Here is a 12,170-nt window from a genome sequence, read left to right on the forward strand (position 1 = left end):
ATTAAACTTTATAGCGCATCAATCAGGAAAACTTTGGCACCTGTTGCCTAAAAGAAAAAATTATGCAATGCAAAAGTCTAATGAAGCATTTTAATACCATTTATAGTTGTGGTTGCTTTGTACTTGTTCAACTCACACATATTTCTGTGGTGTTAAAACCTCAACGCCATTATGAATCATTGTTCTACTTTTCTGCTGTGTGGTTTATAAAAGCAGTGATGGGAACTTGACATATTAGTTACTTGAATAGACTACGACTGATTGATGTTTCACATCTTTTAAATTGTTTTGAGTCAGTTAATCACTAAATCTGTTAGATGCTGCAGGCTGAAGGTGCTTCAAAGGATTTAATCCACAGTAGTAGTGGATTATCTGAACTTGATTATGAGAAATTATGTGAAATGCAGACAACAAACTTTGATTGTTTGCCATGATTTGGGCTGATGGTGTTGATATTGGGAACATTTAAAACGTGCAGCACACGTTAAGGACTTCTGCATCTTCCAAGTTCCAGAAAAGAACCTTGAAGAAAAACAACAATAAGAACCAGTGGAAGCAGAAATATGTCAGTCAGATCTGTACAACACAATTAACAAGCAAAAAGGAAAAATTACATTGCAATGGAAAGATAAAGAAGTAATAAAGTTGTAATCTAGACGAGAATAAGTCTGTTTTTATTCAAATAAACGAAATGTTCTGATTTAAAGGAACTCAGTGTTTCATTGGTTTTGATTCGGTTGGATGTGTTTTTTCTTAATATATGTTGCTTTTAACTTTGTTGTCCGAGCACTTTGAGTTGTTGTGGCTGGAAGTTTACTTGTATAACTAAAGTTGCCTTTTTACCATTTTTCTGGAAACTAGACCAGATTACAGGAGCATTAAAACTGAATGCAGCTTCTCCATGTTGGGTAATCCTGAGCAAGCAGATCAGATTAAACCAGACGACCTGCATTGTCAGGTCCTGGGTTGTTTTGAGGTTTGATTCTAGTTTTATTATTATTATTCTCCACAGCCACCTCTTACTGGTTTCTCCTGATATCTTCCCATTACTTCACTGGTTTACCTGCTGCCTTTTGTTCTGGATTTCTGTTTTTGTTCTACTCTGGCTCCCTGTGTTCGCCATGTTTTCTGTTAGTTAGTTTTTCATAATTTCTTAAATAAAACTAAAATATTCCAAAGGATTTTTCCCACTGGGAAGATTTATCCAAACTGCCACTCCAGGTCTTGTAGGTATTTTATAAAATTGTGCAAAAACAATAATATTTGAAATGGAAACTCCACTTAACCTCTTTTGTTGATCTTTACTTAACTGGGGAAGTAAGACCTGTGGCTCAATCTACCACATAAAATAAATGAGAAAATATTATCATTGCTTATGTATCTGCAGAACATTGCTTAAGTTACTGGCTTTTACTTTTAGGGGATTATTTAAAAAACTGCATGAAATATGTAATGAATCAGGAAAACGTCCCATAGGATTGGCGGAGTGTGAGGTTCTGTCTCCGGATCGACTCCTGTTGCCTGAACGTAGTAAAAACAATGTAACACTTCACAGAAGTATAATCAAGTACATTTTAAATACCGTTTAAAGTCGTGGTTGCTTTGTACTTGTTCAGCTCACTTGCTGCAAGACTAGAAAATCTTGATTGATTGATATCTACCTTCTGACATTCTTTAAGTACAAACAAATAATGTCACCACTTTTATTCAGTTTGTCTCCTATTGAGTCAAACTAAGGGCAGACATGTTATAAAGTTTTGCTGATGACTCTAATTGTGTCTTCGCTCTGTGGTGAAGGATTGTCTTGACTGAGATAATTGATTTTAGGAAGAAGTTTCTGCCTGACCCGGTTTTATCATGGTCAGGCTGCTGAGGCTGTTGGGACAGTTATCAACAACCGCTTGACCTTTGAGGTTAATCACAGATGCGGTCTGTGCTAAGGCCCACCTGCGCTTGTATTAAAGAGTTTAATACAAGAAAATGTTTTCCTCTTGTTTTATCGAGTCGGTTTTAACATTTTCTTTAATTTGTTGGTTTGAGTTGCTGAAACGTAAACACAGACTGAACAGATTGTAAGGATGTGTAGTGAAATGATAGGAAGTCTGGTGGATCTCCTCCAACTCTGCAGAACCAGAGGAATGAGGAAGGCCAGAGCGATCCATGTTAAGGCTGTTGTAAACGATTATTTTAGTAATCGAGTAATCTATAGATTTTTCTTACGATTAATCGAGTAATCGGATAAAAACAATTATGAAATAAAATATTGGTAAATCTTCCATAACACCAGTGTTACTATCGGATATCAACATCAGTCTATTTTTTCCACCTTTGAGCTTCCCTACCAGTTACTTCTTTGTAGACCGGGGGAGCAACACGGGATATTTACGGCTCCTCCGTTCAGAAACTCATCTACCAGCCATGTTCCGCCTCCCGTTTGTTCAGACCGGGATGATATAAGTTTATTGTGCGGTTCGTCCGTAAAGCTGCTCTGACCCTGTAAGCATCAACCCTCAGCCGCCCGCCGTGTTCAGTCTCTCCGCTCACCTGTAGAAATCCTCCTCAGCTTTAGGTTCATCCTCAGCATGAACCTAAAAACCTGAGACCTTCTTATAAAATGTCTTATTAGATATGAGTTTTAATGCATGTTGGATATTTTAGGCTCAATATAAACCCTTAAAGGGTCTTTGATTGTTTTGGAGTTTGATTTGATTCTAGTTTAATTATTTTTGTCTTTTTATTTTGATTAAATCAGTTTTGTTTCTGTTTTTCTTTGGTTCAGTTCTTAGTGATTCTAGTTTATTTCTCATGTCTAGTTATTCTTAGTTACTCTAATTATGTTTTAGTGGGGCTGCACAGTGGCGCAGTTGATAGAGCTGTTGCCTTGCAGCAAGAAGGTTCTGGGTTCAATTCCCAGTCTTTCTGCATGGAGTCTCCATGTTCTCCCTGTGCATGGTGGGTTTTCTCCAGGTACTCCGGTTTCCTCCCACAGTCCAAAAACATGACTGTCAGGTTAATTGGTCTGTCTAAATTGTCTCTAGGTGTGAGTGTGCATGGTTGTGTGTCCTGTGTGTCTCTGTGTTGCCCTGTGACAGACTGGCGACCTGTCCAGGTGACCCCGCCTCTCACCCGGTACGCCAGCTGGAGAGGCACCAGCAACCCTCCTGACCCCACTGAGGGACAAGGGTGCAAGAAAATGGATGGATGTTTTAGTGTTGCTTTACTGTTGGACTCATTTCCTCGCCCCTGTACCTCTCTTTCCCTCTCTCCCCTCTAGCCCTGAAAGGGTTAGCCAACCAGCTAACTCCTTCCAGCGTTCAGCCTCCTTGTGCATCTTTTCTCCTCTCGCTCCTCGCCGGTTCCTCCCGTTCTCTCCTCGTTGATTCCCTGCTGTTCCTCTCCTTGGATTCATGTTTTTGTTCTTCTCTGGCTCCTTTGGTTCTCTGAGATTTTTGTAAGTTTTTTTTTTTTTTTAATCATTTTTCTTTCATTAAATCTTCAATGCTACTTGACATCTCAGCCTGCTGCATTTGGATTAATCAAAAAACATAACAAACACTCTAGGCCTTTTCTAAATGCCTCAGGAATACATTCTGGAAAACTGAGCCATCAAAATATTAAATAGAAATGTTTAAAAACATTTTGACTGTCTCTTCTGAGAAAATAAATTAACTTTAAGGTATAAATGTTCTCTGTTTGCTCTCTGATCTGTTTAAGCCTCTGAAAAATAAGCATGATAAACACCTGAGTGAAGTTGGCCCCCCCACCTTCTTCAAATCAGACAAAATTGGTGTCAAACATTTGTGCAGCAAAATTTTTTGTTTGTGCCGCTATCATTTTAAAGATATAAATAAAGTTGGATTTCATAAAAGTTGAGTCTGGTTGACCTTTTGACCTTTACACTTTCATTAATATCTTCAAAGCCAAAGCAGCACAAACAAAAAATTTTTGCTGCACAAACCAGCACAAACGTAGCCGAGTTGATTGACACCAATTTTGTCTGATTTGAAGAAGGTGGGAGGGCTGGTTGACCTTGGATGACCTCTAGAAACATTTCTTTATATCTTTAAAATGATAGCGGCACAAACAAAAATTTTTGCTGTACAAACCAGCACAAACGTAGCACAAACGTTTGACACCAATTTTGTTTGATTTGAAGAAGGTGGGGGGGCCAACGTCACTCAGGTTTGATAAACTGCCCACAAACTAAACCAATAGTCAATAGTTTTAAAAACAATAATTATTTATGTCATAAGAAGTGAAAATGGTCAAATCTCATTTTGAAATAATCTGATTTTGAAAATGAGTTCGTTATACTTGATGATAAATAAAACACCAAATTAATTTTCATTGCTTATAAGCTTTATTAATGCCAAATAAATTGCATAGAACAGCTCAGAGGGTACATTCATAAACTTTAAAGTTTGTCTGTTTCTAGATTAACTTAAACGAGCAGATGGTTAATAAAAATGCTTTGGGTTTTTATCAGTATTACATAAAAGTCACTCCTTTGATAATCGCATGGTTACAGATTCAAAGGGTGTGAATAGAAAAGCATAAATGAAGCTGAAGCTCTACATGAAAAGCCTGGTAAAGTCATGCTAACTTTACTTCAGGAGGTTTTCACTCCAAATATCCAACATTTCAGAAAAGCGTTTGGACAAAGGTTTACATTTTTCCACTTCAGCCCCAATATCTCCAACTTGGACTCCATGATACGATCCAGAGACAATGACTGTTTTGGTCTCTCCGTCTTCATAGGTTCGCTTGAGGTGGGCGGTGAAGGGAATGTCCATACTGTACTGATAACCAACCATCTTTACAGTGCAGCTGTGGTTTGGAGGTACGGTAAGCTGTAACGACACAGTATGGGAGACCTGCTCTGTCCAGGTGTTTCCATGTGAGAACGTATGAGTCGTCTGTGCATTGATTTCAATATTTCCTTCCCCAATGCCGGGAATTCCTGCTTTCATGGTTGTTTTTATACCAACTGTGAAGGCATGGCTGCAGTCCCACCGTCTCTGGTCGGTGGTGGTCTTCGTCAGAGAAACCGTCTTCGTCACATTCATGTTGGAAAGGTTTTTAGCAGTTGAGCTTCTCAAGGTTTTTGGAGGTTCTTTGAAAATTCTAGCAGTTTCGGTGTGATAATTAACATCAGAGATTAAATCCTCTTCAGCCTTCACATGGGTCAGAACCTCATAGCTCCTGTACCAATACTCACTTCCCTCCCAGGGAAGATAAAAACATTGATCCTTTGGATCAACCTTCCCCAGGCCGTACTTGTTCTTCCCCACATACATTTCCTCACTGGAGCAGGTTCTGACTGAATTCTGTGGAACAGAACCATAAGAACCTTCCTTCCACACCATGATCTCGAAATTATCTTCATTCACAAGGATTTGAAAGCTGGAGGAACGATGCTCTTCTTTTTTATTTGGATAGTGGCAGTAAGAACCCATGCTGGGGTTGTAAAAACCAGAATGACACCCGACTTTGCAGACGTAGTCGATGCGATCAGCGTAGCTGTTATGAATGGCAACGGCTCCATTAGGAGGGGAACCGTTCCATTTTTCCCATTGCAGTTTTCCTGTACTACCAAACTCTGGCAGCGTCGAGTTAACCGGGCTTTTCTGTCTGAGCGGGGCAGAAGGCAGAACACGTCGGACTGTTGAGAAGTACAACTTAGCTTTGATTTTAGCAACATCATCCGCAGGATGTGGATTCACAGAGGAGACTGTGAAGAAAAAGAGTATTTATTGTTTAATTTGCTTCTTGAGTTGTTGCCACATTTAACTGTTTAATCCTAAGTGGAATGAAGTTCTTTGCTGTTTCTTTGCTAGAGGCAACATGCTAACTCCAACATCACCACTCCAAAAATCAAACATTAATTCTCAGGAGGACTCGACCATCTTACCGTTTTCATCCGGCGGCCGGTTCCAGTCCGGGTCCAGAGGACTGGCTGAGGACAGAACCAGCAGCAGCAGCAGCAACGGGAGCTGAAAGGAGCAGAAATCAAAGTTATTATCAGTTATAAACAGGATCAAATGTGACCCTGAAGAAAACAGCATCTTAACTCAATTAACTGTTTGGACAAGAATATACATAAATAAACAGGGTGGAGTTGCTGTTGTACTTCCTTTAAAATTAACAGGCTGCATTAATATAAGGAACTTACAGGATGAAGTAAGTTTATGAATGCATGAATTTCTCTCTTTCCATACAGGACTCATACACACACTGTATTTCACGATATTAAATGCAATAATTTCATACATATTATGGAGCCACAGTCTGGATTTGATCACTGTGGAGAAAAAGTTAAAGTTATTCATCTGCTTGATGTTTGATGGCACGATGTGGATTTTCTGTTCATCTGGTTGATTATTGATTAAAGCAAATAAAAATGTAATGTCATTATTACAACATTTTATTTTAACTTAAAAATATATGGGAAAAATTATGACCAGATATTTTTTGACGCCGTCAGTCAAAATGATGGATGATGAAAAAGTTTAGCACAACTCAGAATTCCACCGTTAAATTATTTGATTAATGTATTATATGTTTTTAGACCTACACATTACCATTGACAGCGGATGTAAATGGTTAAAATTAGAGATGTGCTGATCAGGTTTTTTCTTGCCGATACCGATCACCCATGAGGGCTGATCGCCGATACCGATCACCGATACCGATCACCGTTACCGATCACATAATTATTATTATTATTTTTTTAATCAAAAGCACTACCGGTTACATTATGTGGAAAAAGGAACCATGAATTCACCTTAATTTAGACAAAAACTTGTTTTTAATCACTTTTTCCAAGAAGAAAACTAAACAAACAGGCATTGTGCAAATTGTCCTGCTATCAGTAAAACTATCTTTAACAGACTGATAACATATGGAGGCTCTGAAGAGGCTAAATTATGCAAAGAGCCAAAATAAAACCTCTCAACGTTGCCAAAAAATTCAAGTATAAAACTTAACATTCAAAGGCAAATACAGGATCCATTACAATAAACAATCCTGAGTTACTGAATGAAAACTTCCTGTTAGCATGGCGGCTAGCTGATTACTGCTAGTCCTGAGTGGCTGTTTCTGACTGAGCGGAGTAATTATGGAGAGCAGGGAGGAGATCGATTATTTTTTTAGAGATTATCTGTCTCATGTTAGGACAGCGAAAGTTTTAATACGTATGTAAAATTTATTTTTTAGGTTAGATGCTGCAGCTTTAAGCAGAGGTTCGGTGTGAGAGTCACTACCAGGTGGAGCAGAAGCAGCGCTCCGTCTGTGAAATATTACTACCTGTAGCGTAGCAGCGGTTCAACAGCGAGAGCAGAACCAGCGTCTTACATCGCAGCTCCAAGACTTACATAATTTTGCGGGTTATTTGTTTAGCTTTCTGACCGTCATGCTAATCCGGGTGAGTGTTTGTAGCTGTGCTGCTTTACCTGCTATCTGATCCTCCATGTCTTTTTTACTGCAGTGAGCCTCGATGTAGCCAAACTCCGTCAAGTATAACATTGTTTTTATGTCGTATTAGATTCGTTGTGTTGATACATTTTGACCTGCTTCAATTTTCCGCCGCAACACGCAAACGTCCCCATTCACTCAGTGCGTCATAGTTATAGTTCCACATCGCTTAGGATTTGTTGCTGCGCGTTTGTGCAGTGTGAAGGAAAGAGGAGACCAGCTGCACAGGCAGGCTGAGAAATGAGATGCAGGTGATCGGCAACAAGAGCCAATGATCGCCGATCACTGATCATGCACTTTTTCACAAAAATCGGCCGATTATGATCAGTGACCGATCGATCGGCACACCTCTAGTTAAAATCCCAGTGTTTAACCGTTTGTATGTGCAACGCTTCAAGTATGTTTTTAGAGAAATCTGAACTGTGACAGTGCAGCAGAGAACAAATTAAACTCAAACATGTTTAGATAAAAAGTTATGAAAGCCATCATTTTCTGAGTTAATCTGACAGGAAACATCACCTTCTCTGAGCATTCATGGATAAGAAATATCAACGTTTTTAAAACAGGGTTTCAGCACAGTAGTAAATTAAATTAGCTCAAATTAAGGCCAGTAAAAGGTAAATAGAATTTTACTTGGTAGTAATTGCTTTCAAAACAATGTTCATGACCTCTTCAATGTATTTAAAATTTTACATTGGTGCTGACTTTTTGTTTTACGTTTAGCTATAAAATTTGTATTAAAAATTATAACTACTCCCAGGACCTGAGCTGGGAGTGGACTCGATTGGTTCCGCTGTCCGATCTGCTGTGCGCATGCGCAGTGTTACAAGCGCCTAACGTGCTGAGACTAGCAAAATAATTTGTCGCCCTTTACCGCCATTGACGCTCTGCCTGAATGCCTGGTTGGGACCCTCATTGAATTATGGGATATGGTGGGCCGTGAAGGTTAAACCGGACCAGTGGCGCAACTACACATTTAGGTGGATGCGAATATATATATATATATATATATATATATATATATATATATATATATATATATATATATATGATGATGGTAATGGCAAACCAACCGGACATTGTGGTGGTGGATAAAGAACAGAGGAAAGCCGTCGTGGTGGATGTAGCAATACCAAGTGATTACAACATCAGGAAAAAGGAGCATGAGAAATTGGAGAAATACCAGGGCCTCAGGGAGGAACTGGAAAAGACCTGGAAGGTGAAGACCACAGTGGTGCCTGTGGTAATCGGGGCCCTCGGGGCAGACAGTCACCCCCAAACTGGAGCAGTGGCTCAAACAGATCCCATACAGGAACAACATCAGACATCTCAGTCCAGAAATGTGCAGTTCTAGGCACAGCCAAGATACTGCGGAGAACCCTCAAGCTCCCAGGCCTCTGGTAGAGGACCCGAGCTCAGAGGATGAAACAGACCACCCGCGGAGGGTGAGAAGGGAATTTTTTTTTATATATATCGCATTTGAAGGAGTCTTTGAATTCGGTCAGGCCTTGTCGCTACACTATAACGTAATCGGCCTGTAAATCCGTCCTCCGAAGGATGCAGACCCTGAATTCGGACGCAGCTAAAAATAGAGATTTTGTCAAAAATATTAACCATCATAAAGGTTTTAAATATATTAAAATTCGGCGAACGTCAAGTCCGAACACTTTTTTTAAAAGACATTGAAGAGACGTTGGCATTAGAATGACAGCAAGAGTAACAAAACAAACAAACAAAAAAACTCTTAAAAATGCATAAGTTTCGTAGGGAGAAATAAAGAGAAGCTCTTTGTAATGCCTACTTTTGTTTTGGAAATTTTTTAAAGCATTTATAAAAATGTCCGGAAGACGTTCAAGAACGTTCAAACAGTATGCACTTTGTATAAGAATTAAAAAATAAAAATTTGCTAAAAAAAAATAACAGCCATAAAAGTTTTAAAGATATAAAAACTAAATCAAGTGAAATGACAGCAAAAAAAAAAAAAAATTACATTAATTGGGAACGAATGTTCAGAGTGAATGTTCAGACTGAACGTCGGATCCGAACATTCGCCGTTCAACTTTCAGACTACGTTCACGGACGTCGTGCGAACATTTGCTTGCTAGCTGGGTAGTTGGAATTTATTTTAATTAAATGAGTTGGAATACCATCATTCAGAGTTAGTCTCTGTCATCTTGAGAAATTAATTTAATGCTAACAAATACTCCAAATCCATAACAAGAAAAAACAGCTGCATCATTTTTTATATATTAGATTTTTATCTCTAATGTCCAATTTTGTCTTTTTTGAATTTTCTAATTTGAACGATAAATAATTTTCAAATCGTAAAAAAAATATTCCAGATTTTCAATCAGTGAACCTAATGCATATCTGGTTGTTTTTGCACACTTAACACTTATTTAGCTTTTTTAAATTATTATTATTTAAATTTATGATTTAAAAGGACCCCTGGCTGCTAGTTTATTTTACCATTTCTGTTGGCTGAGCTCTTCTTCACAGCCGAGGGACGACAGCAGAGGTAGCTGTAAATAACAAACCAGTTTCAGTTATTCAAATATTACCAAATTAATCCACCAGTTATTGACCAAACCTCGATGGATATTTGTTTTATCAAAGACCAGATCCAGTTTAAAATCAAAATGATGGCCCAATGTGTTATTTGAGAGTTAAGAAGGTGAACATCTTACCTGATTTAGACGACCGATCAGGTGAAGAGTTCCCAGGTCTTGGTTTGTTCAGTCGGTGAAATAAACCTCAGATTTTAGGTGTAGAAATGGTTTCATCTCAGCCTGCTGCTTCTTTAATATCTGATTATCTGAAGGGGGATTTTCCTGAAGAGCCTATCAGAGCTTAGTTCAACTCACACAGCACCAAATAAAGACACGACTTGTGCAGACTCACAGGATTGGTTGTTGGTCGTTACCAGTTCCCTCCAAGTTCTTACAGTAGTTATTCTGCATTTTATCTGAATTATTGAAGCAGATAATTTCATGAACTCATCACCTTTATCTCACTATATAACATTAAATCAGATTAAACTTGTCCAGTTTTAGGGTTTTCTAAATATTCATCAAATTCATAAGTTTACATTTCCTGTTGGATTCAGTAGAATTTCCTTCAAACTGTGAGAATTTGGTCAAACATGTTGGGTTTTCTTCCATATGTGTCTTACAACAGTTTGCTATTGGTTTGTAGCTCCACTCATGATTTCTATTGGACTGAGACGAGGATTTTTTATGATGGGCACTTCAAAATATTCACTTTTTGCCCTTAAGCCACCATTTATCTAATTTAGTGGTATGCTTTGAGTCATTATCCGCTTGAAAAAACTCATCTCTGCCGTTTTTCAACCTGTCTTGAGGTGTTGCTCCAACATTTCCATGTAAACGTCTTTCCTTCTGATGCTAACTTATTAGATGCACCAGTCTTCTCATGCAGCAAAACACCCCTCAGCATTATGCTACCACATCCGTACCACTAAGTTGTGATGTTCTCTGGAGCTTCCTCATTTGTCTCTAAGCGTGTTGGTGCTCAGTATCATGAAGCTCTTTACTGGATCTCAGCAACAGCTCAGATATTGTCACAACATCATGAGGCTTCTGGGCAGAAAGTGTGAACAAAAACATGATGTGTGAAGTCAGTTCACATTAAAGTTTGTCTGAAACCAAGTATTTAAAAAAAATACTTTATTAAAACAGAATCAAAAAGCAGTGCATCGTATTAAACATTTTTTATGTATTTTGTCTCAGATTTAGAGTTTCTAAATTCTTGACTAAGATAAAAATGTAATTAATTATTGGGATTTCTCCCAGGCTGCACAGTGGCGCAGTTGGTAGAGCTGTTGCCTTGCAGCAAGAAGGTTCTGGGTTCGATTCCCGGTCTTTCTGCATGGAGTCTCCATGTTCTCCCTGTGCATGGTGGGTTTTCTCCAGGTACTCTGGTTTCCTCCCACAGTCCAAAAACATGACTGTCAGGTTAACTGGCCTCTAACCATCCCTAGGTGTGAGTGTGTGTGTGCATGGTTGTGTGTCCTGTGTGTCTCTGTGTTGCCCTGCGACAGACTGGCGACCTGTCCAGGTGACCCTGCCTCTTGCCTGGAACGTTAGCTGGAGATGAACCAGCAACCCTCCTGACCCCACTGAGGGACAAGGGTGAAAGAAAATGGATGGATGGTTTTCTCCCATATGTGTCTTACAACAGTTTGCTATTGGTTTGTAGCTCCACTCATGATTTCTATTGGACTGAGACGAGGATTTTTTATGACAGGCACTTCAAAATATTCACTTTTTTGCCCTTAAGCCACCATTTATCTAATTTAGTGGTATGCTTTGAGTCATTATCCGCTTGAAAAAACTCATCTCTGCCGTTTTTCAACCTCCCGTCTTGAGGTGTTGCTCCAACATTTCCATATAAACGTCTTTCCTTCTGATGCTAATTTATTAGATGCACCAGTCTTCTCATGCAGCAGATCACCCCTCAGCATTATGCTACCACATCCATACAGCTAAGTTGTGATGTTCTCTGGAGCTTCCTCATTTGTCTCTAAACGTGTTGATGCTCAGTATCATGAAGCTCTTTACTGGATCTGAGCAACAGCTCAGATATTATCACAACATCATGAGGCTTCAGGGCAGCAAGCGTGAACGAAAACATGGTGTGAAGTCAGTTCACATCCATTTAGCCTTTAAAGTTGATCT

General features: G+C 39.0%; 1 protein-coding gene and 1 long non-coding RNA gene across 2 annotated transcripts in view; both read right to left on the reverse strand.

Moving 5' to 3' along the window:
- Positions 1-12,170, reverse strand: part of LOC145552894 (uncharacterized) — a 262,036-nt gene that overhangs the window by 52,412 nt on the left and 197,454 nt on the right. The window lies entirely within an intron of this gene.
- Positions 4,493-10,460, reverse strand: LOC103470710 (natterin-3-like). Its single transcript, XM_008419341.2, has 4 exons — positions 10,161-10,460; positions 9,943-9,995; positions 5,912-5,993; positions 4,493-5,731 (listed from the first exon to the last, which is right to left on the reverse strand). Exons 2-4 carry the CDS (start codon positions 9,943-9,945, stop codon positions 4,605-4,607), a joined length of 1,212 nt encoding a protein of 403 aa, XP_008417563.2. The 5' UTR covers positions 9,946-9,995; positions 10,161-10,460; the 3' UTR covers positions 4,493-4,604.

The sequence above is a fragment of the Poecilia reticulata genome, chromosome 9 (genome assembly GCF_904066995.2).
Source record: "Poecilia reticulata chromosome 9, P_reticulata-male-v2, whole genome shotgun sequence".
NCBI lineage: Eukaryota > Metazoa > Chordata > Actinopteri > Cyprinodontiformes > Poeciliidae > Poecilia > Poecilia reticulata.

Bases quoted from the DNA above. Each gene is read 5' to 3' on its own strand.
- LOC103470710 (XM_008419341.2), bottom strand. The intron at 5,732-5,911 runs GTAAGATGGTCG...TTTTCTTCACAG, and splicing joins CCGGCCGCCGGATGAAAACG to TCTCCTCTGTGAATCCACAT.